The following is a 27,775-nucleotide window of genomic DNA, read 5'->3' on the forward strand; positions in this document are numbered from 1 at the left end:
TCGCATTGACTGTAAAGAAACTAGAGCTCTTGAAACACCTATAATACTTCCAATCCAATGGGTAAATAAATGATAGTTTGTAGTTTGAAACAAGAGCACATCAAGCCAGGCTCATTTGGTCATCTGTACATTTAGCATGTTGGTACAGCACCCCCTAGTGGAAACAAACTATATTACCAACTTTAGAGTGACATCTTGAACATTTAGTTAGTCTGGAATTATTGTTACTTGATGTAAAAAATAAAAAAATAAAAAAGTCAAAAATTGCATTCAAGAAATGCTGGTGTTTATGAGGAGTTCATTTCCAAAAACAGATGAAAACATTCCTAAAATGAATAAACCAGCACCACTTTGACTTCACAATAAACAAAATATCTGGGATACTGAAACCATCTTACACCAGCTTGATTGATATTGGTGATATGGTGTGCTCAAATAAAATAAAAAAACAGGATTGAGACAAATTAATCAAAACAGAGATAACTGTTTTTTGCAACTAAACCTTTCATATGGACAGTGCTCTAACTGACATTGATAGCACCAACAGGTTTTCTCACTGTATTACAAACCATTGGTTTCAGCTCTCTATGAATAATAAAGTAACCCTTTGCATGAGCTGTCTATTTTGTCTGATCAGTGTATATACAAAACAATATTTACAAAAGCACCAGAGGATGAAATATCCAAATTACTTAAAAAGCATTATCCACAAAGAGTTCTCAGTGCTATATGGTAGGCATCTGGACTGGCTTCTTCAGTTCTGAATAGTTGTAAAGAGGCATGTTTTAAGACATCTGTTTTTTGCCTTCAGTTTATGATTTCTGGAGTCAAATGTGATCTAGTCCAATTTGTCCAGCAGTTGGCGAATGTCTTCTTGGCCTCGATAAATTCTCTTCAATCCTCTTGGAAGATAACGGCAGGATGAAAGATTGAGGTAGCTAAGAGCAGTCATTTGGCCGATGAGAGACCTGCAAAATATAGTTCAGATAAAGACTTATTTCTTGTGAAATCATTTGAAAAGATAAACCTGCAAACCTAAGGATTTACAAATGTGAATGTTTGTGCTGTCTCTTAAAAGGGTTAGCTCTTCATGAATTAAGATTATTCAGACCAGTAGAGTTATGAGGTAAAAATATACATTGAATACCTGAGGGCAGGTGGTGTGATCCTGGTCCCACTCAGGTTGAGTGAACGCAGGGTATCTGCCTCGGTTGCCTGAGCGAGGTGACTCATAGCGATCTCCAAGTCCTCCTTACTGAAGAGCTGATTTGCAAGGTCAAGCTGTTGCAGTGATTGACACCATTTCTGGGTCACCATGTGAATCCCCGCCTTAGGAGATGACAGCCCAACGTTGCTGCTGAAATACTGTCCCCAGAATAGACACTCAAGTTCTGTAAAGTGAAAACAGAAGATGACGGACGCACCGATTAATACATGGGTTTTTGATGCAAATTCAGAGAACTGATTATACAAACACAGGTGGGTGTTTCATTTGTAAATTCAAAGCAATTCCTATACTTTTGTGTAATTGCTCATTAAGTACAAAACGTATTTCTACACTCTAGTACATTTTTGGGCCATTGTGGATTAAACAGGGAAACACCAAATTAAGCTTTTCATTATAGGCCCCAAATACAAATACAATACATTTTGAAACAAAACTTACATCAAATTGACCAAAGTTACCCAAAGTATAAATCTTATAACTCAGCCCTACCAGGACAGGGTAGTGTTGCAAGACCAGATGGTGTGATTCGCGAACAGCCTCGCAGGTCCAGCACCCGCAGCCTTGTGGAGCCAAAGAGAATTTCCCACAAATCTTTGTCGGTCATGTAGGAACAAGACGTGGTAGCGATACAAAGCTCCTCCAGTAATGGGAAACCTAACGCTGAATCACCGGCATTACGCATTGTCTTATGCAGAGGTCGGACATTCAGCATCCTGAAGGTCTGATGAAAAGTACAGCAGATGTAGACTCAAGTTTCATGGACAAGGTAATTTGTTATACACGGACACACGACATGGAAGGGCTACTGTATCACTGACAGCAGAATTATAGTATTTAAAGTTGCAACTAACAATTATACTTATTATCAACTGATCCTGCTGATTGTTTCCTCAAAAAATGCCTGTTTGGCCTATTTTGTCAGAGATTAAGGTGATAATGTCTCGTTTTGCCTGACCAACAACAAAACACCTAAAAATATTCAGTTTACAGTGATGTATGACAAAGAAAAGCATCAAATCCCCACATTTCAAGACCTGGTACAAGCTAAATTTTGGCATTTTTGCCTGAAAAATGATTGAATAAATTAATAAATTATCAAAACACAGATTTAATGTTCTGGCAATCAATTGATTCATAGTTCAGCTCTTGTAGAACGATATTTCATACATACATTAGACCTGCAATATTTATAATTTTCAGTGACCAGTTTCTTAATTCATTTTTTGACAAATAAAACATTAACATAAAATTACATTTGTAATTCAGTCAAGAGGAACAACAGTCACACTGGCATATGGGTCAGAAATGTATATAAAAAAAATTACCTTTAGTTTAGGGCATGCTGTCTGTAGAGCCTGGATGCAAACAGGAAGTTCACAGTCTTTACTGTTGAGCTTTGTGTTGACCTCTAACAGCTCCAAATCAGGACAGTGTCCCCTCTGGCAAAACAAGTACAATATTGCATCAGGTTGTGCGTTATGAATACATTAAAAGATCCAATGGTGAAAAAAGAGGAGGCTTACAGCGATGGCAGTCAGAAATCTGTCATTCTTAAGACCATGGGTGAACAAAAATTGCTTGATTTGGCTCCCATGATTTTCGAGGTACTCCAGGGGTCCCTCAACCTGAAACTAGAGCAAAAACATGTTTTCTACAAATCTACAATTCTATATGTAACCAAGCAGGTTGACAATGAAATCTGCTGGGTACTGATAGCTCTGTCTGGTGTATCAAACTGGACTGTTTGTCTAACTGTTGGCCTCTGCCAGTTGCTTTTATTGTCCTGTATATAGAGACCACCGATGCAAAAGAGTTCTCATTGGAAACATCTTGTATGAATCACATTTTCAACAAGGAATGTTAATGAGCTGGTTGAATGTATTGTACCTCTGAATACTGGAGATTTATACTCTGCAGAGCCCGGCTGTGCAGACCAAGGCATTGGAAGGCCGTCGCTGTCAGGCCCGTACAATGGGAGAGTGTGAGGGAGCGAAGGTGAGGGCAGAACTGTGCCACAACCTAAATTTAATCACAACGTAAAAATCGAAAAAATCGTTAGTACAAAAGGATTTTATACATTTAATTCTCAGGATTTGGAAAAAAATATATCAGGCAATATTTGTTAACAGAAAATGCGTCAAGATGATCCAAATTAAAGCACTACCCCAAATTTTATTTAATGGTGGATTTCTTACTTTACAACTAACCTCTTGAAATAAAACAAATCAGGACTAGAGATGAACTGATTTAGAAAATTCTGGAATGACACCAATACAGATGTTTAAGATAACAATTTGCCCGACAGCTGATGCTGATGGTTTTTGTTGTTATTTATTGTGTTTTCGTTGTTATTTCTCCCCCCCATTGTGTCAGGAAAGCAAAGGAATATTAAAATAACATTAGAAATATCTGGCAATTTCTGATGAAAAAGAACAGAAACAATTAAATGACTACCAAAATTAATCAGCTAACCTTTTCAGTTCAGGAGCCTATAAAACAATAGTTGAAAATGACAGATATCTGGTCTTGATGACTGACCTCGACTGCATAGCTAGCATTCTTCGTCCAGTGATAGAGGGAGAAGTGACGCAGCTGAGAGAATCTAAAAAACAAGAACCACATTTCATTATTTAATTTTCAAGTTGATACTGGTATTAAAAGTCTGAGACATCTATGCACAAATTAAATCACAGCTCACATATCAAACATCTTCATTAAACTAATAACACTGACCTGTTCTGTGCCAGCCAATCAAAAGTGTCCTTAATTCTCTTCTCAGTTTTAGGTAGCTGGGTTTTCCCGGGCGCAATCCAGCAGTGACCTACAGTCACCTTACGCCACAGGACCGGACTGGAGGCAGCAGCGTTCCACAGACGACAGACTCTGCCAACCCTACAACAAATAAAAAAACAATAATGTTCCTAATCATGATCATGATATTGTAAATGTATATAGAATCATTTGTGATATAACAAGATCGATGTTATGTTCTACATTTACAAAGACGAAACTCTTCCCATGTACCTTTGTTTTTACACAGTTTTGCAAAAAAAATTAAACATGATCATCCCAAACTATAATATCCAGATAAAGGTTTGACAATTTAGGATGGTGTGGCTAATTTTTTTTTAAGTCTTCACATATCAAATATGAATTAATTACCTGCATAGAAAAGGTACAGCACCATCCTGGATGACCACCATTTGAAAAATATTGATAAGCACCTCCTCTGGAAGACTTTGACCCCATCTGTGATCTGTTGCCGTCTGTGCCATGACCAAATTAGTGTCCCTTTTTTCCTCGGCAACTGGATTATTTGCCAGTTTAGGCTTGGCAATGGGTTTCTTTTTCTTCTTAATCTGGACAGCTTTCACTTTTCCTTTAGTTAGCTTCTTCTTCTTTTTGCTTCCCTTCTTCTTTGGCGGAGTCCAGGCTGACTCTCCATACTGAGAAGTAGTACTGGATATGACAAGAAGCATGTCTTCCCCTTGATGGACAGTGTAGCCAAGCTGGGCAGGCCGGGAGACTCTGGCCTTCTTATGCTTCTTGGCTTTTGCATTAGTAGGCTTAACAGCTGTCCTCTTCCGAGACACCTTCTTTGGCTTTGGTTCATCTTCTTCTGGACCTAATGTATTTGATGTGCTCGGTGCAATGTCTTCTTTTCTCTCACTGTGGGCTAAAGCCCCTGCTTCAGAGGAATCCATCGTGTGCTGCTAACTTGTCTTTATTATGAGCTTCATTCCAAGAACAACAGCCATTGGTTGCATCTGAAAACAGAATCAGAATGAGATCAGTGTATATCTAGTGTGGACAAGAATGTCATTTACATAGTGAATGAGGAGAGTGTAAATAAAGCAGAGTAGCTCAAAGAAAAGTAAAAAGTTTAACATTAGGGTGCCAGAGTAGCTCAGTTGGTAGAGCATTTACCCCATGTCTCCCCTCCCTCTCATCCCGTTTCCTGTCATATCTCAAGATGTCCTATCAAATAAGCCATAAAAAGGCCAAAAATCATATATGATTCTTAAATATCATGTAAGTGATAGACATAATGACTTACAATAAAGTTTTTGGGAGGTATATTGTAACTGACACACAAAAGCCCAGATTTCTCTATATAATCTTGTGCAAAACAGCAGATTTCTTGAGTGTGCACTCGTACGTGATAAGGAGCCGATATACACGATTATCCAGACAAACTGAGAATTAACGGATTGACAATGTTTAGAATCTCAAGTTGCAAATATCCCTTTCAATAGAGATTACAGTACTACCTCTTTGCATGAGAGGAAACAGTAAAATGGCTGAAAATGGCAGCAAAAAGTGATTCACAGGTGTATGGAGTTTCTGTTTCCCTGCAGCGGATGAATCCCATTGCTGTATTAAGTCTTACCTATGATACATTACTGATATCTAATTAGTTTTTGGATTAGATATCTGGTGTATTTTGCTGGCAAAGAGCAGAAATTCAAAAGGCAAAAGTAAGTACAATTTTGATATACATTCTTTACTGCCTTTAAGTTTTTACTGTCTATCAATTGTAAAAAGCTTTAACATGAGACAAATTTCCTTCCAGCACACTATGTCCATCGTTTCCAAATGTGTTTTGTATCTATGACGCTGCCTGCTTCTCCATTGTTTGTAAACATAAGACCAAGCCAGTCACATCCGTTCTTCCTAGTTGTTGCTGACTATTTTTAAGTAAGAAAAGTGAACATAATACTTAATATTTTCTGCGGTTTTAAAATATAAACTAGCCAACCATTTACCAATCATAGCATCAATGGCAACATAACTATGTTAGCTAACGTTAAAAGAATCACAATGGCTGTTCGGTTTGACTAACGTTCCTGTGTTAACTTCCTTGTTAACACGCCGCCATGTTATGCAACATAACAGTCGCGTAGCGCTGTTGCTACGTTGACAACAAATACTATCGACAGAAACACTTTCTTACAGTGAAAAAGTACTATCTTGTCCTTAGTGTTGATACTTTACATTACCTGCTGCAACAAAAAACGGCTAGCAACCGCCAGCCTGCTAGACCCACAATGCATTTCACGTCCCCTCTGTGATTGGTGGAGCCCACGCCACCAGCCCGCCTTCTGTAAAACTATCCAATCACCGGGCAGCCCAGTGTTTTGGCTCCTCCATCGTGTGTTGTGAGGAGCGAGTTGAGTCTCACGGTGGTCCAGTACTGAGGTAAGAATTTAAGCTTCTGTCGTTTCGAGTTAAAACAAGTTTACATTTAGAATTCTTTGTAAATGTTACAGAATGCAGCACAGGTCTTCTGCTTTTATATTAGTCACGAAATACAACAGTTAAGGATGTTGTAAAGTTGTTGCTAACCAAATTAGCAAGTTGCTCAAGAGGCTAATATTAGCATGCAGATGGAGTGCAGCATTAGCACGTGAGATATTCTCCATTATAAACTGTTAAGGTTTGCTTATAGTTGGGGCTAGTACATTGCAGATATCGGTATAAACGTACATAATTGTTTCATGCGAAAGAGAGAAAAAAAATATTATTATTAGCCTTGTTATTGATCCATGTATGCAGCTAGTATCAAATCCAGGGGTGGTGGGTGGTAGGAGGTGTTACCTGCAAAGTCCGACCCCCAACTTCGACAAAGTGGAACAAAATAACAAAGACGCACACTTATTCTCTAGTCAGCAGCTGGTGTATTTGTATGTGATTTGAGTTGTATTGCATTATGATTTTAGCTGCAACAATTGCTCAATTAGATATATCACTAACTGTAACAATTTTGATGTTATTTTTTATTAATTTAAATTATTTTTAGCAAAAAAATAAATAAAATAAAATCCTGTTTCCACATTCTTGAATGTTAAGATTTGCTGCTTTTCGTTGACATTTCTTTCAGTAAATGGAGAGTATTCAGGTTTTGCACATTTGGATGGACAAAATAAGAAATTTGATGGGCTCTTGGAAAGCTTTTAAATTGTTTTGACATTTTATAGACCAACTTCAGTAAACGAGCATAGTAACTATTTGAAATATTCAGAATGGATAGTATCAAAGACTCGCTATTTTTGATGACAGTACTTTCAATACAATTAATCAACATCAAAGTAAATGACCTCTAATTTAACAGTGAAATGTAGCAAATAATTTACAACTAATTTTGTCTTTTTAGGTAAAGGAAGGAGTTCCTCTTCGTACTGAGCCTCAGTATCGTGTCTTTGTGCATACTAATGCCAGGGAGGCATTTTTCTGCAAGGGCGCATTCACTGAAAGTATGACACTTGCTCCTGTTGGGTTACTTTTTCTTGCTCATTCAGGAGGAGCTAGCTAGCTAAATTCAACTCTCTATTACTTGTTGTTGTTAGATGCCATTTTTTCCATTGTGATGAATTCTCCAAAGTCTCCGGATTTGTCTTCTCTGCTTTTTGGGATTGAATGAGTGTGAATGAACCCAAACATATGGTAAACTGCTAAAAAGTTACTGTTTATTACTGTCATACACAGAAAATAGCCATAGCCATCAAAGTGATAGTAGACATTTAAACATGTTTTGCTATTGAACTATTCAGTTTCACATATTTAGTTCCACCCAGCCTTTAGGAATGATTACACATAGATGGTCATCTGCAAGCGTTTTATGTTGGAGTAAAACTTTTCTTCTGTGTCTCTTCTAAAACAGCAGACAATGGAGGAGACTGAAGATTTCTCCCTTTGTAGTAAAGCAGCTGTAACTGAAACGAATCTGAGTAAGTAAACCTGTCATGTAATAACGCTGTTATTAAGGTGACATATATGCCAGTTCCTTTTATAATAACTATAACTGAACATTTTTGTACATTTTGTTATTGTATTAACTACAACTTATCTGCTCACTTGCTGACTTTCTGTTTTTCAGGAGATGAGTATTATTGGAAGCTGGTTGCAGACTTCATCGGCCCTCAGTCTGGGGAAGGGTTAGAGCTTGAGCAGGCACCGTGCAAGAACAGACTTTTGATTCAAGTTGGACTCCTGAGAGAGGACAATAATTTTCCATGGATTGCCATCGTTGATTGGCTGAAGAAAATTTTCCCCAGATATCAGTCAGCTGACTTTCGCCGTTTAATTGAAAGAGGCATCCGAACAACATTGAGTCTGGGAAGTGAGGCGAGGCTCTCCTTCCTGGAATCACATGCCAACTTTAACTTTGTCGGCCCAATATGTGACAGCATCGGGGTTGAACGGCAAGATCTTTTGGAGCTGAGGGACTTTTCAGAGCGAGCACAGTTGATTGAAGTCACGAATGGGTTGATTCTCGAGTTGAGCAACTTCGTCACCAGAGAGAAACTTGCGCCAGTCGTTTTAGTAACTTGGCTTATGAACTTCAACCCGGAGTTTTGTAAGAACGGGGATATTCAAAAAGCCTATAAAGTCCTTAGAACCAAGATCAAAAAGTTAAAACTGTATTGCCGCAATTGTGAAACAAGAAGTCACAGGAGGAATGCAATGATGGAAAATTTGCTTCAAAGTCCATTTGAACTGGTGCGTAAGAAAATGCCTAAATTAATTGTGAAGAAACGCCTAAAAAGAGATGACAACATAAATTATGAAAAAGTAACAATCAAGGAGGAAGATGAGAGCTATGAAATCATGCAAAGTCATAAGTCTGAGATGAACAGAGGAGATTTTGGGGAAAGTGATAAGAATTTGGATGTCTCTAACGACAGAGAGGAGACCTCTGATAAAAGAGGAGAGCCCCTGACCCTGCTTGACATCGCAATGCTGTCGGTCCAAAAGCTGTCAAGTATGTACGGTGGCAAAAACCCAGCATGCAAACAAGTTTCCTTGGGTCTCCTCAAAAATCAGTATACTCTAACCTGCAAGGAGCACCCAGCAATGGCAGAGTTTGAGAAGAAACTCGACTCACTGGGTGAAGACATTTCACTTATCTCGCCTGTGCTGTTTTTAAACTGTAACGCCAATTTCCTTGTTGACCTGCACGATGCTGTTGAGCAGGGGATTATGAGCTTTGAAAAAGAGATCATTCAGTCAATTGGAGAGAAACTGGGCCGGGACAGTCTTCCAAAATTCAAGAGATTTGTGAACTTGTCAGAAAGTGCCACTTCACGCTACATTCACATGGTTTGTGATATCTTGAGCCCTCGCATCCCAGGAACACAGAACTACAGAAAATACTGGGTAGCTTTCTGTGAGGAAAAGAGAAACCCCTCCAGACTTGTGGTAAATCAATCAAACCGATTCAACAACTACTTTGAGTCTGCAGCCGGCCTTATTCACCACTACAAAGAGATCGGCCTCTTTTTCTCCGATTTGCTGTCGCTGAACGAAAAATGCCCAAACATCATCCTGGAGAGTGTTGCCGCTGATGCCAGTGATTCTGTGATACAGAGCCTTGTGTGTGTTCTGGCCATTGTCTACTGCAAAATCCTCGGTCCTTACTGGCAGCTTCTGAAAAGTGGAGGAGAATACTCACACTTCAGCCAGTACATGCTCTGCCTCTACCAAAAGTTCCTTGATTGGTCCAAAGATCCGTCAACACTGCTGGAACCTGAAGAGGCCACAAATGTCTTCCTGCAGTTCCCACTGCAGGAGAAAACCTTTGAAGGAGTGTTTCATTACTGTGCTCACTGGCACACAAACAGGGAGCTAATCAAAGCTTGCTTGAAGAGGGTGATAAAGATTATTGCTGCTGTCACTGAGGAACACCTGAAGGACTTCCTGCCAGGAGGAACATTTTCTAAAGTCCCTTCATCAGATCTGAGCTCACAGCTGGTGAGCTGCACATTCTCCGTCTTGATGGCTGAGTATCCCTTCGGCCATGAGTACACTTGCGAGAAGAAAAGACCTGAAAAGTCCTCAAAGCGCTCCTCAAACAACTTGTCATCGGACAGCTCTGAGGAAGATGATAACCGATCCGGTTCATCTGACAGCAGTTCTGATGACTCTTCTGGTTGGCATGATAAAAAGACTGTCCAACAAGATGACGGCAGTCCACCGGCGAAGAGGGGTCCTAGAAAGGTAGAACCGCGTGTGGAGAACAACGATAAGGACTACATAATAGCTACCGTTAAAAGAAATGGAGGGCCATGCAAGACACAGCAGGATGTCGACAAAATGATGTTGCGTTTCGATGGAAAATCCCGTGCAGAGAAATGGGAAGGAGTTCGTTGTGAGTTGATGTACCAGAAAATAGTCTTGGATAACAACGAGCCAAACTTGTGTGGTCCTTACCTCACCAGCTCACAAATGTCGTTGAAACTGAAGCTTGCACTTCCTCGTGTTAAACCTGGGTACTCTCTTGTTTTGGCGCCTAAATTGACAAAAACAAAGCCAGTGCTCCAAAACATAGTGCATGCTGCGACTGATCAGAATGAAAGCAGCTACACATGAGAGCTTTCACTTTATCTGAAAAGTACCTGAAAAAGGATGTTAAAGGATGTGGAATCAGAAGGAATTGGGTTAATGTGAATTCCTCATGTGCTTCTTGATTTAGAAGCTGAGCAGAAATACACAAAATGACCTCAGTCTATCTACACAAAGACATAATGTATGATTCTGTATATGCCATATGGAGCTGCCACATGTTTGTTACATACTGTATTTTCATTTTGTGGCTCTTAAACTTTTGACACAATTCCCTAATTTGTGTGGTCCTGTATTGAAAGAATGATTTTCTAGAGAGTTAACTTTTTTGTTGCTGAAAAAAGGAAATTTGTTTTTTTTATGTGTGGTTGTACCCGTTGTGATCATGCAGTTAATAATCACTGCTTGTGTGAAAGATGTCATGAGTACCACTGACAAAATAAACATTTTGTTCAGATTTTGTTGATATTTACTTTGTCAGTTTTGATGATACACTAGAAAATGTTAGGCTAATGTCACTGAGTTCAGTGTTAGAAAATCAACCTAGCTTTAGTTCACGTTCATGACTATTCCCAGCCATCAGACTTTGTTTATGTTACCTACATAATAAGCCTTGTTTTTCTCAGATTTGAAGGTCATTTTTGGTTGCATCACAAGCATCAGCCATGTCAATGAGTTCAGTCTTATAAAAGCATAGACTGGGAGGAGCTCAGGGAAGTAAGAGGTTATGAGAGAGGGGTTTACTGGGGTTACTGTGCCAAATGTGAAAGTATTATTTAATTTATTTATCCAAATTTATAGGCAATAAATTAATAGTAGTAATAGTAAAGGTACATGTTGACTATGTAAAATGTTTTTTTAAGTGCATTGAAAATATCTTTGAGATATGGAAAGAAAAAAGTATTTGGAGAAGTCTTGGAGAAGATGTGTGTGGCTCCATCCACATTTTTAGCATAAAGTGCCTTGTTTTAAATGTAAACCAAAATTAATCCAAGAGTATTTGTGCTGGACTACATATTGTAATGTAATTTGTAATCAGTAACTGACAGTATTTCAAAGTAATCTCACCTGAGACTGATGTCACCACATACAGCATAAACATCTACTGCTATGTCCTACATATATCAAACAACTACTCATAATTATTTAGGGATATTGGGATATGGGAGCATATATGCATATGCATGGATATGCAATAAAAGTCAAATTAAATATGTCGCCTTATTTTTGGGGACCAAAAATATTCACAAAACAACAAATACAAATTCAGATATGTCACAGAATAAACAAGTGAAACACTAAAACATTCAAATATCTCTAACTCATTTTGAGTAGTGTATTAAGCATTATACAGACACATAAAGCTCTCTTAGTTTAATTTTGTTATGGAAACACCTGCTTTTGAATGAGATGTCTCAGACATGCCGCCCGCATCAGCTGTCAGAAGCGTGGAATCGAACGCACCTAATCCAATCTGCTCTTTACAAGGAGCGTAGTGGCGATGGTGCGTTCAATATTGCCGGAAAACTCAAAGATCAATGAAGAAGCGTCAACAATGCGGTTTGTATTGACCGGCGCCGCACACTAAACCAACTAAACAGGGTCAAGTTGGGTAAGAGATGATTAGATTGGTTAGATCTACGTCCAGTTACGTTCCGGCACTTGTGTCCACTGACCAATAAACAAATAAAGTGATAGCCAACAGGAATATGTTAATACAGCACCATAAAAAAGCACCATGTTTGAATAAAAGACGTGCCAACAGTGATAGACCACACACACGGGGTCATAATTTGTATGAGTCATGAACAAACCAGACGTATGTAACAGTGACGGTATTGATTACGTGTGTAAAATAGGAATTTACGAGGTGTACCTGAAGGCAACTGAAGGGGCGGGAACTTTGCGTAATGTCCACCATTCTTCAGGTTCAGGCAACGTGTGAAGCAATACACTGTCACTTTGGACAACCCAAACAAAGTCAAACGGGTCACCAGTACTTTCTTTGTTGTGTTGGCCCGGTTCAGCGGTACCATGTGCGGTAGCTGGTGGAGCAGTGCAGCGGTGACCCACGGGCTGATAGCCCTGTTCGCCATGGGCTCCTGGATTTCCGTCAACAGTCTGTGGGTCGAGCTCCCGGTGGTCGTCAGCGTGCTGCCCGAAGGTCAGTGCTCCAACTTCTGTCACATAACACGCTGTATGTTCACCTTGTCTGGGCTTTGGACCAGCAGATTCAAGCCTTTATTAAAACATATTAATCACATCAGTTGAGTCCCTTTGCTTCTTTATTAAGGTATCAGTGGGATGTTAGCTCAAACTGGGAGACGTTAGCTTGTGACAAATGATCCTAGCTAGCTACAGATAACAGCAATATGAACACAATCTGTGCGTGACTGTGATGGTTTATCAATCAGAGTTACTAATTATTACATATAAATCTGTAGAGTACGTCGTGTATAAAAGTATAACTTCTTAAAATGGTTACATAAAGAACGAACTTCCTCTTTTCAGTGGTTAAATAACCATGTTAAGTACTTTTAAGTAACGCTTCTCGAGTAACGTTACTGTATGCAGGTACAATTTGAGCTTACTTGTACTTTTGAGTATTTCAAGTTTATGATGCTGTGTTTCTACTTTGCTACATCTCAGAGGGAAACATTACAAAGGTACAAAGCGAGTAATTACTTCTGAATCTTGATGTATTAACGTTATTATAGATTCAACCACCCTACAGTATATAAAGTACAGTTACAAGTAAATGCACCTTCAGCAGCTGCAAAAGTACAGCTGGTTTTATATTTATAACACTGACAGAGGTCAGTATTAGGGGTGGTTAATCGGCCCAATTTCCCGATTCGATTCCGATTATTGAAGTCTCGAATCGATTACAAATCGATTTTCGATTATTAACGATTATCGATTCGATTTTCAATTATTAACGATTATCGATCTTCCATTTACCATCAGTCAGCTGCTGAATTATTTTACTTATCTTGGGAGTAACACCTCACAGCGCCTTTAATATTGTATAGTGTAACTGTAATATCAAAATTATTATTTTTTAATTTGTTTTAAATGTAGTGTTTCACTGTTAAAAGAAAGCTGCCAAGCTCAGCAGCCGGACTCATGTTAGAGGCATTGTTGGTGACGAGAACCAGGGCGTGTTTCTCTATTTCCCACTCGTCTGCCATTGCTTTGAGAAACTCATACATATTTGCGCTTGTGTGGCTGTCATCCATAGCTTTCATCTGAAGTACGTAGGACATTAGCTTCCATTAACTGCTGACATAATGAGCTGTAATGGTCACATATGAGACTGTAGCTCTGGATGTCCAGGCATCGCAGGTTATTGCTACCCTGTGAGCAGAGTTGAGGGACACTTGCACAGAAAGGTTTGTCTCCTTGTAAAGATTTGGAATTGATTTAAGTGTGAAAAATCTCCGGGATGGAATAACATATCTTGGCTCCAGACTGTGGACCATGTAGCGGAAGCCAGTAAGAGGACGACTCCAGTTTGTATTACTATTTCAATTTTTTTTTTTTTTAATCGATTTTTTTCACCACCCCTAGTCAGTATGTTGCATATATATATATATATATATATATATATATATATATATAATATAACTTAGTATATATATATATATATATATTATATATATAAATAAATATCTATATCTAATATATATAATATATCCTTATATCTAGCTCTCTATATATAATATCTCTATATATCTCTCATCTCTATCTATATATCTCTCTATCTCTCTCTCTCATCTCTTATCTCTCTCTATCTCTCTATCGCCTCTATCTCTCTCTCTCCCTCCCTCTCTCTATCTCTCTCTATCTCTCCCTCCCTCTCTCTCTCTCTCTCTCCCTCCTCTCTCTCTCTCTCTCTCTCTCTCTCTCTCTCTCTCCTCTCTCTCTCTCTCCCTCTCTCTCTCTCTCTCTCTCTCTCCTCTCTCTCTCCTCTCTCTCTCTATCTCTATCTATCATCCTTCCCCCCTTCGCTCCCCCTCCTGCACAGGGATTGAAAAAGCATCATTTGTTTTAATACATATCTAGAATCAGACAATGACTGCATCTCAAGTTTGATTCAATACTGTAGGTTTCTGAAAAAAAGTGATTTTCATCAGTATGTTAAAGTTCGTAAGTCATTCTGAAAACACGACTTTTCATTCCCAAAATGATGTCGCATGTAAAAATGCAACAAATATTGTGTTTGATAATCGGCTTGTCTCGTTTTAGGATGGAACCTGCCCGCCTATCTCTCAGTGCTGATAGCGTTCGGGAACCTCGGTCCAATAGCAGTGACGATCACACACCACTGTGCTCCAGGACGTTTGAACGAACGCCTCGTCATCCACTGCATCCAGCTGCTGGCAGTGGCAGCGTCGGCTCTGCTGGCTGTCTTCTGGTCACACACCGTCACCATAGCTGGAGAACAAAGGTCACTGCCCTTCTTGCTCTTCACCTTCGTGCTGTCTTTGGTTTGCTGCACATCCAACGTCACCTTCCTGCCATTTATGTTTCGTTACCCTCCTCAGTATATTCGGACTTTCTTCATCGGTCAGGGTCTCAGTGCCTTGTTCCCGTGTGTCGTGGCTTTAGGACAAGGTGTCGGAAAGCTGGAGTGTAAAACTGTGAATGGCACCGTGAAGCCAAATCATTTAAAAGAAAACTTTCCAGCACAGAACTTCTTTGCGTTCTTGTGTGTCATGCTGTCGATCTCCTGTCTGAGTTTCTGTGCTTTAACAAAAAGACAGACAGAGTCACAGGAAGAAGCACCGCCAGAGGAGTCCGGAGGGAAAAACGTAGATGAAACACACCCGCTGCAGAACGGAGGGACGCCGGTGTCTGAGGAGCAGACGCCGTCAGAGGAACAGCCTCCTGCTGCGAGGTTTTGGACGCAGTGGAACATCTACCTGCTGTTACTGCTCGCTGTCTCCAATGCCCTCACCAACGGGGTCCTGCCGTCTGTGCAGAGTTTCACCTGTTTGCCCTACAGCACCATGACCTTTCACCTCTCTGTGGTCCTGGGCAACATAGCAAACCCACTGGCCTGCATTCTGGCTATGTTCGTTATCCTGAGGTGAGACACGGACAATACTTTAAGAACTAACAGCTCTTCAAATATTGTGTAATTTAGTTATTTTTAGATGTGATTGTTGTGAACTTTTTTCCTATCAAAGACTTGTCCACAGTGTTTTGATTGGAGCCATTTTTGTTTTCCAGGTCCTCCACTGGTTTGGGCTTCTTGTCAGCAGGAGGGGGAGTATTTGCAGCATACCTCATGGCGTTAGCAGCACTCAGCCCCTGTCCTCCACTCCGTGACAACTCTTCTGGTATGGCTTTAGTGGTAAGTGTTGACACAATTCCCCGTTTTGATTTGACTGTGATTTTAAGATCACAATTTGAATTGACTTGAGTTTTTAACTTTATTTTTAGCACTGACAGCTATGTTATTATTATTATTATTAGACTTTCACATCCTTTTTTTAAATCTTCAAACTCTTGTCTAAATGGTGGAGAGAGAAAAATACTGGAAGAATCACTGATCCTGCTCCTGATGATCCAAACGGAAAGTGCATTTTGATTTAGAATCGAAATCGTGACATACGCATAGCGATACGATACCAGTCCTGATAACAAAACAACACGTTTTTGACTGGTTACTTTCCAACCGAAACACAAGCAGTTGTTTTAGAACATTTACCAAATAAAATAGTCTCAAGGTTTCCCATATGACCCACTTCTCAATCCACATCAAGGTCTTTGTGTTTTTGTCTGTGCTCTCACTTGATTTTAGAAGGAAGAATCGGTTGTAAAGAGGTGATACCACATATTTTTGCAATGTTTAAGTCAAAAAGAATGTAGGTGGGGGCAGTGTTTGCTTAAGTTGCCTCTTGCCACAGTTCGTAAGCCTGCTTGTACATATTTGTGATATGAGATGAAAGCCTCATCTATTTTTTCTTTCTTGTGCCCTCTACAGGTCATCTCCTGGATTATATTCACCGGCCTCTTCTCCTATGTGAAGGTGGTCATTGGGACTTTGCTTCACGAGGCCGGTCACGCTGCCCTGCTGTGGTGCGGCATCTCTATCCAGGCCGGCTCCCTGATCGGAGCCCTCACCATGTTCCCTCTGGTCAACATCTACCACGTGTTCGCCCGGGCTCAAGAATGCGTGGATAACTGCAGTTAGCAGGAGTGAGATATGTACTGTTTTTTATGAATTCTGCTTTTTATAGACACAGTTGCCATTCACTGGTGACAAAGAGAACTGTTTCAACCCGGTTTTGGGTTTCCATTCCTGAGCGAAGCAGCAGATCTGTATTCTTGGCCTCATCATTCACGCCACCAAGGAGGCGTCTTCTCCTGATTCAGAGGCCTCTGAGCCCGTGAGAGTAAAAACATTCCCACCAGATAATGGGAGCATTGTGTTGCTGCACATTGGCCAAGGGGATGTAAAGTGCAGTAAAACCACAAGTGCTTTGTGGTATTTTATAACTAATCTCCGTCGTTAAAGTTGTTTACAGTTGCAAAAACAGCAGCTGATTATTTTCCCACTACATCAAACCACGTGAGACGTTGTTGACTCAGGGACACAAATAAATTCATCCACATGGGTTGCTCCTGAATCTAATTCATACGAAAAATCCACACAGGCCCTGTCCACATGGACACTGGTATTTATTGAAAAAATAAATCTATGTGTTTTTGGCCTGTTGTCCACCCAAACACTAGTGTTTCAGGTCACTTCAACTTGGAAACTCAGTCCAGGTTGAAGATATTCAAGAACGCTAACAGAAACCCCGGACGAAGCCTTAGTTGCATCTACAACCACATCCATACAGTTTTTTTGTTTTATTTGATATCAGTTACATTGTGATTCAAAAAAGCTGGGAAGCTATGTAAACAGCTTGCAGTCATTTAGTTTCAAACCTTTCTTCTTTTCAAATTGTTTGAATTTGAATATGTGAAGGATGACTGTTTTGTTGTATTTTCTTTTACAGCACCTCAACTTTTTTAGAATCAAGGTTGTTCTATTGTCACCTACCTCTTCCCTTTGCTTCTATGTAAGCATAAAACATCATTATATTTACAGTTTCATCAGAGTCCGATAAGCAGTTCAGTTTTGCTGAAGTCAGTATTGTTCATTTTGAATGAATTACCTGTAAACATACAGTTCAGAGATGCAGTGACATTCCCTGATTTCATGCCAAAATCTTTTTTCTGTGCCTAAAAAAATCTTTGAACAAGACACGGCTTTTAACAAATTTAAGTTAAATTTAAGTACACTATCGATTTGAGGTTTTTCATAATGTTTTATACAAACACTCGTCATTTTGGATTAGCCTTCATTCCCAACATGCAGTTATGTTAGGTTACCTTAAGGGAACAATCTCTGGCCTTGATGAGCTGTAAAGTAACGAGTGATTAGTTTTGCTGAACAAGGGATTGCGTCACCTCAGTCTTTGAAATAATTGTAATGATGTATGTGTTTAATTTGCACTAATAATGTGTAATGTAATTTTAATTAACCAGGCTGCTACAATACATCAGATCAGACACTTCAAAAGGTTTACAGAGGAAGAATATCAGTAAACGTTGCCTTAACTTAATGCTGGTAATCCTGCTTTTTAAAAAATTTATCTGATTTTAAACGACTGATTAATGTGATTGGTTGTGATTTTTGACCATGGGGATATTTTTGTTGTTGTTGTCTGTTTTGGTTTTTTTAAAGCTGATTGTCATGCATACAACATGTGACATGAAAAGGCTGATGACTACATTGTAAAATGACTGGTTAACAATAAAGCCTTGTTGAAAATGACCTGAAGCTCTATTATTTATCACAGGTGATTAGTGTTTGGGATATTTTGGCTGCTCCCCATATTGTATTGATATCAGCTCTACTAATAAGGAACAGTGCGTACTTCATAAACAGATATGAGTCGGTCAGATAAGAGAATATTGATTAATTATATATTAAAGTGTTTTATGTTTACGTCATTGCAGCTTGAGTCAACACTGATCCGCATGTAGTTACAGTTTATGAATTTGGAGAATAAATAACTAAATATATGTATTAATATGTCCAGACTGAAGTGCTAAACTGGTATTTATGTTCTGCAGTGTGATGTTAAAGCTGCACTTTGTAGTTTTGGGAGAGAACTTTTGATCAAAAGAGTTAAGATCTTCACCGACAGATTTTTTCTATGCATTAACAAACTAAATAAACAAACTCTTTGTTTTCATGACTGAATAAACAAACTGACCTTAAAGGACGACGCAGTTTCATACTGTTTTACTATGTTTATATTTGGCGGACCCTGCCGCCTTCCTAGCTTCAAACGGTGTTGTGGGGACCTTATTGTCCTCTGAGAACAGCTTGTTTATTCAGTTATGGAACATCTTAATGTATTATTACCTCATTAATATTGTAAATATGTTCAAATTCAGAATTTCTACGTTAAAACTACAAAGTGCCCCTTTATAAATAATTTCCCTGTCTGGGATCATTAAAGTAATTCTATCTTTTAAAGACTAGTCCAACATTTTGGGATATGTGCTTAGTTTTCTTGCCCGAGACATGGCAGCCATTAGCTTAGCTTAGCATAAAGACCCAAGGGAGGGAACTGCGAGCCTGGTTTTGTCTGAAGGTAAAAACATATCCACCTACTAGCTCCTCTAAAGCTCGATAATTAAAGCTGCTGTAGGCATTATCTTTTAAATGGCTCTGTATTCCAACAGTAATCGTGGTTATAGATTGGTCGGGAACTCATGTCCCGCCTCTCCCTGCCCATGTAGTAAGATAGAAAACCCTTTTGTTGTGGTATCCCTGCACATTTTATCCAATCAGAACAGAGAACTCCTGTTCTGGAACCAACACCTGCAATGGATGAACAAGCCAGTTTCTTCCATTTCAGTCTTTCAGTCAATACCAGACAAAGACTTAAATAGTTTGGGGTTATGGGAGTTGTCGTCATTGTGAAACAACCACCGTTATTGATGAAAATCTATTTTAAACACGTTCACTGACTTTGTTCTTCACTCTGACTTTCTCCTGGAAGTTAAAGCAACAGGCGACCTCATAAAAGGCACCGTGAATTTGCATAAAATTATGGATTTCTCTGGCTTTGACCCCTGTTGAAGACTTTGGGATAATATAAGAGCACAACTCAACAAAATGAACAACAAAGATCGAGTCATTTTCAGACATTTAAAGCAGAAATGTTACTTATTAAATCTTCAAATTGGCTTTTGATAATTTGGATTTCTGTTAAATGATTACATAAGGTTATATTAAACTTTTTTTTTCTTATGGATTGTGTTTGTAATACCTTGTAATCGACTAATGAAACGTCCAGTTATGTAACCGACTGTAAACACTTCAGTCACTTTCACCTCTGCTCCCATGATCCCCCTTAAGCAGAATTAATGAATTCTGTCGATTCCTGAATGCGACTCACTCATTCAGAAATTGCTTCAAGGCAAAAGAAAATGTGGATGATCGGGCTGCAAAAAAATCACAACATGTGATGTTTGTTGATGACCGTAAACTCCTGACAGTGAAGGTGTTTGATATTGAGCCGATGATCAGCTAACCAGACGTGTGTCAGGGTTGGCTGCGGGCTCTCACACCCACTCGCTCCGAGGAGGGTTTAATCCCTTGACGCACACACACAGTTTACTGCACAGGACTTTGGCTTCTTTCACTCTCACTCAGTCAGAAAACTCCATACTCTCCACTGAACAGCATGTGAGTATCTGCAGGGATGCATACTCTCATTTATCTAATTTTTAGTTTAATGGTTGAGGTTGGTGTGCAACACAAAAAATCTGCTATTTTTTATGTCTTATCTGCAATTTCTTTGATGTTTTTAAACAGTTTCATTTGCAAATTCTTTAATATTTGAATATTTGTTATCTTAATATCCACATTCAATATGTTTGACTAGAACCTTTCTGAATGAGATTCTTTATAATTATGATTGTGCTTCCAGATCTAAAGGATGATTATTTTATTTAGTCATTATTCTTGTTTTGAGGTCTCGCTGCACAAACTTCCAAAAATGTTCTTCTCATTTTGTCATTGATCAAAGTCTTCACTGCATGCAGCTTCTTTTTCCAATAAACAATGCAGCGGTCAGATGTTTTCCTAACTTATGTAATAGTGACCAGCGCAGCAGGTGGTCGTGTTTCCTTTGCTGTATGCTTGGTGTTTTAAGTCGGTTTAAAATTCAGCCTTCTCCAGGCTGCGAGCAAAAAAAAATTAAAAATGTGCATTGCACTTTTGCATGCAACATTTTTTTGCACTTGATGAGTTTATTTGACTGCAGACCAAGAAAAGAGAATACCAACAAAAACAGGAAACATTAACCACTTGCACTAATGTGTAGTGCCCTGCACGTTTAGCAAGCTGGCAGAAAGATTCTCTCTGTTGGTGACACATTAATCTGTGGCAGTAAAGCCTCTGGTTGACTCGTCTTACTGATTTACTAATTTTACTTATTTCCTGTTCTTTGTTGCTGCAAGGTTTGATCTAACTCAAGGATACATTGTGTTTTCTACCTGCAGTAATAAAGGACACAACCAAAAAACACATTTAAATGTAGCTTTGTTGTTTCTACTAATCAAATGTTTTACTTTCCTCCAGACAAATTTCCCAGTTTTGCATGTTTAGTTGACCTGCTCTGACTACAACAAACTCTAGTTACACTGTCAAATCATTGGAATTTCTAAATCGGAATGAAACTTACTGAGCGCAGTTTTTATTGTGTAACACAATAACATAATTTGTAATGAGTTACACAGTTGTTTCCAGACATTTTCTACAAAACTGTTATGAAATAACCGAGTTGCTCCTGACAATCCACGTGTCTTTTCTGCAGTTTGCTCTCCTCTGCCTCTCTGCATGACGGCAGACACCAGGAGCTCTGCAGCAGACAATAGTCTTCAATTATACAGCCAAGAACAAGGTCAGTGGATTTTAACATGTGAATAAGTGATTATAGCTCTGTGGCACTGTTATTAAGCAATTTGATGGCCATAAATTAATACAATGATCTCCATTTTACCGGGAGAAGCAACAGCCAGTAACAACATATAAGTGACTGACCATATGGCCTGTAGCCACAATGCATTAAATACCACCTTCAATTCATTAAGCTTTTAAGCTTTTTGAGAAAATGTCCTTTCCATAGAAGCTATGCATTAAGGCAAATTAGTAAAAGCATGTGCAAATGATTACAATGACAGAGTGAACTGGCTAATGTTTAGGATATATAATATAACAAACAATAAATACAAAAGACAGATGAAGACAGCTGATTTACAGGTATTTGATCATACATCTAAATATTGGATTGAAACAAACCAAATGACACATTTAAATTTAGATATTAGCAGTAAAATTGGGGCCTAGAGGCTTTTAGTTTGTAGTTTGCACGAATGCCAAATAAAATTGTTCTTTTGAAAAACTCAACGTCTCTGTCGGAAAATAATTACACGGTTATAATTATCTGCGGACGTTTCCCTGAAAGAACAGCTTTATTTAAACCCAAGTAAATGAAATCATTCATTACTCAGTTATTACTCAGAAACTCTGTTGCTTCTACCCAACATTTCCAGAAAACACAACACTAATTTTGAATGACACAACCTGTTCTGAAGTCTGCTAAACTAAGTTCAGTTAGTTATTTTGGGAACTTAAAAACTGGACACATTGGGACCGGGGAACATCGGACCCTGGATATATAGGACCTTTTGTCATGTTCCCATTATGTGCCATATAAATCTGTTAATGTGTGACTGTAAGAAGACTGACCCCAAACAGTTTAATATTCTGGGTTCTAGTTTTCAAACTCAGTAGTGACTCAAAGGTAAGAGTTCAGCTGATGAACAGGTTTGGAAGTAAACCTACCATTGTCACGTTATTTACAGACTTTATTGTCTATTTCTAGAGAAACCCACCTCCAACATGTCCCTCCTGACCCACCTGTTGGCATGTCTGTTCGGGATGGGCTCCTGGATCTCCATCAACGGCCTCTGGGTGGAGCTGCCCCTGATCGTCCCCCAGATCCCAGAGGGCTGGTACCTGCCCTCTTACCTCTCCGTCCTCATCCAGATGGCCAACATTGGGCCTCTCTTCGTCACTCTGATGCATCGCTTCCGGCCCGGCGCCCTGAATGAAACAGCTGTCATATATGTGATCGTGGTCCTGGGTACCGTGGCGAGCTTCCTGCTGGGTTTCTTCTGGAAGGAGACTGTTGTTATAGCTGGCGTTCCTCGCAGTGTCGCCCTCCTCCTCTTGACTTTCTTCCTCTCTGCAGTTGACTGCACGTCCTCCGTCACCTTCCTGCCTTTCATGATGCGTCTCAAGCCCCAGTACCTGACCACCTATTACATAGGGGAGGGTGTGAGCGGCCTGTTGCCTGCCATAGTGGCTCTGATCCAAGGTGTTGGGGTGGTCCACTGCATAAACAGCACCCAGTCTCTAAACGCCTCCAACATCTCTGCAACCTTTGACCTCCAGGCCCAGTATCAACCAGCCAACTTCTCAGCTGAGGTGTTCTTCTTCTTCCTCAGCGCCATGATGGTGGTGTGTCTGGTGGCGTTCCTGCTGCTGAACTACCACCCGTCTGTGGCCAGGGAGCATCCCAGCGGCCGATACACCAACGGGGTGAAGGAGAAACCTCAGAAAAACAGGAAGTGGGCCGAGCAGACGCTCATGATGGATCCGTACAGGCCTGCAAACAAGAAGAGAAGCAGCTTTGGCACTGGCTCTTACAGCTGGGTGCAGGTGATTTATATCTTTGTGATTCTGGCCTGGGTGAACGCCCTGACCAACGTGGTGCTTCCCTCGGTGCAGTCGTACTCATGCTTGCCATACGGGAACAACGCCTATCACTTGTCAGCCACCATGGCGGCTGTGTCGAACCCTCTCGCCTGCTTCATCGCCCTGTTCTTGCCTATAAGGTCAGTGTACAGTCGGTGAATTAGGTCAATGCAGGGTGCAAGGTTTGACATGCTTGTGGACAAACTTATTCAAATCCAAAAATCCCTTTAAGCTTTAAAATCTGGACAGATTCTCGACCCGCAGTTTGAACACAGTTTCCTTCAAAAAGCCTCTAAAGGTGAAAAAGGAATGAAACCTCAGGAAGAGCTTTTCAAAATAAAGTAACTGCCTTCTTTTAAAACCTTTAAAGTGTGAACAAACTGTTTCAAAAACTTAACTTCTTAAAACTGTTTTTTTTCTAGGTTTAAAGGGACAGTTCACCCTGAAAGCAATCAGATCAATAAATATATATATTTCTTTACCGTTAATGTTATTTATCTATTTAGATTGTTTTGGTGTTAGTTGCTGAGTTTCGGAGGTACACAATTAATGTTTAAATCTGGCGTGTATGAGCCTCTCGTCCAGGAGAAGATGCGTGGTTGTTTCTCTGCTTAATGTTTAATTTAGTTGTAAACTGTCCCTTTAAGTGCAAAATACAAAAAATGGAGTCTGTTTAATTAAAAAAAGAATCAAAAAGGTTTCCAGAAGGTTTGGAGAAGCTGAACTGTATTTGAAAGAGATTGCAATATAGTTGCTGTATTGGATTTTTAATTCCCCCTAAATTAACCTACATGAAGAATTTAATTATCTAGAAGTAAAAGCTGTCTTTAGTTGGTCAACTATTTTGACTGATCATTTCATTTTTCATGCAGAAAATTATTATTAGTATTTGGGTTTTGGGAATGTTGCTCAAGAAGTATCTCAAAATGATCAATTGATGAACAAAAAAAGTTGCTCGACACTTCAGACGACCAAAAAAAATCCCATTTAAACATCATAACAGACACTTTTAAGACTATAAACTTGACATTTTCAACTCTAGGAGTTCACAGAATGACATTTAATTGTTATTTTCTCCCACTAAAGAGTCATAACTGCTCAAATTGAGTAATATTTTGATTAAATGTGACATGAGTATTGTTGTATCTTGTGCTACAGTATATTCTAACACCTCTGTTTGTGGGATGCATTTTAGTTTGGATCCTTAAATGCAACCATTAACAGAACTTGTGCTCAAATCTCAAATATTTGAGACTTAATGTTTCCTCTCACAGATCTCTGCTGTTGATGGGAGCCCTCACACTGATCGGCAGTGGAGTCGGAGCATATATAATGACCATTGCAGTGCTGAGTCCATGTCCACTGCTGGTTCATGACACTTCAGGTGGTGTCATCATTGTGAGTAACCTGTCAGGCTTCACTCATTTAAATAAACCTCCTCATCTTCCTGTTCACTTATGTTAAAAATGAACAAAATGTGACTGAAACACCACATGTTGGCTGTCAAAATGGGTTCAAACTGACCTCCTCTGCTCCACAGGTGTTGGCCTGGGTCCTCTTCGTTCTCATTCTGTCCTACGTGAAGGTGATCATCGGGGTGATCCTGCGCGACGAGGGCCACAGCGCCCTGGTGTGGTGTGGGGCCGTGGTGCAGCTGGGCTCCCTGCTGGGAGCGGTGACCATGTTTCCGGTGGTCAGCGTGTACAGCTTCTTCTCGTCAGGAGACCCGTGCAACACAAAATGTCCCTGAATGAGAGACTGCAGGCTGATACAGGACAGGCTTCAAATCTTTCTTAGGCAGATACTCAACAGAAGAAGCCTCTTTAATGTTTTTTTTTATTATCAAAGTTTATTTAAATTGCAACATCTGAATGTGAATCTGTCTTTTGTTTTGTATTAATGACCATGCTGCTTCCCACAGGATAAAAACAATGAATTTATTAGTTACAGTTATTAATGATGAAATAACTTTTATTGTAAAAACGACCTGTTTATTTTTGCTTAAAGTGTAATGTACTGTACTTTGTGTTTTATGTGACTGGTTTAAAAAGGTCAGTGTATGTAAAAAATATATTGTAATAAAGTAAAGAATAACTGTTACTAACGACTACCAAACTATTGCTGTTTGTAGAAAAATGTATTTACATGAGAGGACGAGAATGTTCCTCTCTAATAAATCTAATCAGGTCGTTTTCTCCTGTTAAATTATCTCGTTATCTTGAGAGAACAACCCTTAAATGAACACAGGCTTGGTTATCTTGTGATAACACAGTAATTAACTTGTGATCTCAACAATGGCATTTAAAAATAATTACACCTATGACGACTCTCAGCTTCCATATGAAACCAAATATTTGTAATATCATAATTCTGTAATCAAACGACTGTTTTTGTTAATTTAATCATGTTGTTTACTGAATGATATGACACATTAATAAAGGAGTGTAATGCACCTGTCGTCATCAGACAAGAGATGCGTAGAAGTGCGTACATTACATACATTACACTGACTTTTGATGATGCAACGTCAGCCACTTTTGTCTTAATAAAATATGTCTGGAAGAAAACTATATAGAAAGGAAATCAGAATAAAATGATTGAGGAGGATTACACTGCAAACACACATGTTCATATATTCAAAAGGCTGAATGTTGTTTTTTGTCAAAGCAGTATTTCAATATTTCCATCACCACATACATACATACATACAGTGCAAGATAAACATTCCCTATACAAATAAAAACCTTATTTACATAACATTTTCATAGGATGATATGGTGTTCGTATAGGTGCTTTGTCATGTCTTTCATACTTATTTCCACTGCTAGTTGATCAACAAATCAGTCACCAACACACCTTGTGTCCCTGCATTAAGGTTTAACTGAGACAATTACATTATTTCGAGTTTAAAGAATCATTGTTATGGTAAAAATCTCCATTCAAGGTAGCTAAATTTGGCTCCAAAGTCTGGACCGCCAGATTTCTACAATCAGGTAATTGCGTTTCTCATCACTGAACCTCAAGTTAAAGGGTAACTCCACCAATTTTACACACTTTGGGAGCCTTCTGTGGCTACGGAGGAAGCTGCATGTACTGGGTAAATTGCATTGTGGGTAATGTAGGCGGAAGCTTTTGAAAAAGAAGAAGAAGAAGAATGTGTGGAATAAAAAGTTCTTCTCTATCGATTTAAACTGTGCATAATGAGTCCAACGATGTTATAAGGAGGGTAAGGCTACATTACCCACAATGCAACTTAGCCACTGGGTGACATCTCTGGAGGCAATTTATCAGATTAAGTGCAGCTTCCTCTGGAGCCACAAAACACTTATAACTACTCTTCTCACATTTGCAGTAGAACTCCCCCAAACCTATAAACACACTTTAATTAAGGGGGAGTAACCCTTTAAGTTTGAGTTCTAGTGAAGGGAATGAAACAATGAGGCTGTTTTCTCACTTAAAGCAGGTAAACAGCTTCCCCTGGGCGGAGAGGTAAAAGAGTGGATGCACAACACTGGCAGAGGACAACAACATGATACACAGAGGTGAGACGAAACAGTCAAACACCATCTCATCGAAGGTGTACTGCTGCAGGACAGTCACCGGAAAGTAACACATCAGATTGATGACCGAAGTGGCACAGACGGTTTTAAAGGCTCTCCTCTTCTGTGGGGACATCTTGTCTCCTCCCGGGCCGGACTTCTTCAGCGTCCTCAAAATGCAGATGCTGCAGTGCACCATCATCACAATCATGGCCACCAACCAGGCGAGAGGAAGATATTTGATCAGTGTCTCTCTGAAAGAGCGGAGAGAGTCGCCTGCTACAGAGTTAAGCAAGGCGATGGGCACAGAGAAGAGCCACACTAATGCGGCAGCAACCTCCCTGAATCTGTACGTCTTCAGCAGGGGGTAAAACAAGGGGTGAACCACAGCAACATATCTCTCAAGGCAGATAAAAGACAAACACATCGGGCCTCCGATCATTGAGTACACAACCAGAAACTTGAGGACTGTTATGTGGCTATTTGGCGTCAAAAAAAGGGCATTTAAATGCACGATGGCGAACCAGTACTGCAAGTAGTGATATAAAGCTAAGTTACAATTCAGGATATCTCTCGCCTTCTTGGATGTGTAGGAGTTCCACAGCACTCTGATGACCACCGGTTGTCCCACCAGAAAAGTGATGATGTCAATCAGCGAGAGGGTGGCTGTGTAGCCCGCTCCAAACTCACACACTTCTGGTTTGCTGGAGTTGAGTATGACGCGGCTGAAGAAATTCTCCATCAACATCTCCATTTCGTCAGAGCTGAGAGAAAGAAACAGACCAGCAGAGAGAAGCTGCTGATGGAGGTTTCAAAGTGTGTGTC

The 27,775-nt window shown here is 39.6% G+C and overlaps 5 protein-coding genes across 8 annotated transcripts; 3 read left to right on the forward strand and 2 right to left on the reverse strand.

Annotated features, from left to right (window-relative positions):
* Positions 1 to 186: 186 nt before the first annotated feature.
* Positions 187 to 6,387, reverse strand: fbxl6 (F-box and leucine-rich repeat protein 6). Of its 2 annotated transcripts, none has more exons than XM_030412045.1 (10): positions 6,229 to 6,387; positions 4,391 to 4,995; positions 3,962 to 4,120; positions 3,767 to 3,830; positions 3,116 to 3,247; positions 2,752 to 2,859; positions 2,554 to 2,667; positions 1,718 to 1,949; positions 1,148 to 1,391; positions 187 to 968 (listed from the first exon to the last, which is right to left on the reverse strand). In XM_030412045.1, exons 2-10 carry the CDS (start codon positions 4,930 to 4,932, stop codon positions 839 to 841), a joined length of 1,725 nt encoding a protein of 574 aa, XP_030267905.1. In that variant the 5' UTR covers positions 4,933 to 4,995; positions 6,229 to 6,387; the 3' UTR covers positions 187 to 838. The 2 variants fall into 2 exon arrangements, with proteins under 2 accessions (XP_030267905.1, XP_030267906.1); XM_030412046.1 differs by having other exon boundaries at positions 6,183 to 6,284.
* LOC115578828 (uncharacterized) lies at positions 6,346 to 11,027 on the forward strand. Of its 2 annotated transcripts, none has more exons than XM_030412042.1 (4): positions 6,346 to 6,427; positions 7,383 to 7,482; positions 7,890 to 7,956; positions 8,106 to 11,027. In XM_030412042.1, the coding sequence occupies exons 2-4, from the start codon at positions 7,441 to 7,443 to the stop codon at positions 10,595 to 10,597; spliced, it is 2,601 nt and encodes an 866-aa protein (XP_030267902.1). In that variant the 5' UTR covers positions 6,346 to 6,427; positions 7,383 to 7,440; the 3' UTR covers positions 10,598 to 11,027. The 2 variants fall into 2 exon arrangements, with proteins under 2 accessions (XP_030267902.1, XP_030267904.1); XM_030412044.1 differs by lacking the exon at positions 6,346 to 6,427 and adding an exon at positions 7,576 to 7,672.
* A 1,431-nt stretch (positions 11,028 to 12,458) lies between these two features.
* Positions 12,459 to 18,404, forward strand: slc52a2 (solute carrier family 52 member 2). The gene is made up of 4 exons (XM_030413151.1): positions 12,459 to 12,734; positions 14,819 to 15,662; positions 15,806 to 15,929; positions 16,563 to 18,404. Exons 1-4 carry the CDS (start codon positions 12,605 to 12,607, stop codon positions 16,770 to 16,772), a joined length of 1,308 nt encoding a protein of 435 aa, XP_030269011.1. The 5' UTR covers positions 12,459 to 12,604; the 3' UTR covers positions 16,773 to 18,404.
* Positions 18,405 to 20,233: 1,829 nt separating this feature from the next.
* Positions 20,234 to 25,883, forward strand: slc52a3-2a (solute carrier family 52 member 3-2a). 2 transcript variants are annotated; one of them, XM_030411418.1, is made up of 5 exons: positions 20,234 to 20,333; positions 21,463 to 21,552; positions 22,537 to 23,551; positions 24,686 to 24,809; positions 24,952 to 25,883. In XM_030411418.1, the coding sequence occupies exons 2-5, from the start codon at positions 21,489 to 21,491 to the stop codon at positions 25,159 to 25,161; spliced, it is 1,413 nt and encodes a 470-aa protein (XP_030267278.1). In that variant the 5' UTR covers positions 20,234 to 20,333; positions 21,463 to 21,488; the 3' UTR covers positions 25,162 to 25,883. The 2 variants fall into 2 exon arrangements, with proteins under 2 accessions (XP_030267278.1, XP_030267277.1); XM_030411417.1 differs by having other exon boundaries at positions 21,466 to 21,552.
* A 978-nt stretch (positions 25,884 to 26,861) lies between these two features.
* LOC115579333 (apelin receptor A-like) lies at positions 26,862 to 27,704 on the reverse strand. Its single transcript, XM_030412837.1, has one exon. The coding sequence runs from the start codon at positions 27,702 to 27,704 to the stop codon at positions 26,862 to 26,864; it is 843 nt and encodes a 280-aa protein (XP_030268697.1).
* Positions 27,705 to 27,775: the final 71 nt, after the last annotated feature.

Source organism: Sparus aurata, chromosome 3 (genome assembly GCF_900880675.1).
Source record: "Sparus aurata chromosome 3, fSpaAur1.1, whole genome shotgun sequence".
Classification (NCBI taxonomy): Eukaryota; Metazoa; Chordata; class Actinopteri; order Spariformes; family Sparidae; genus Sparus; species Sparus aurata.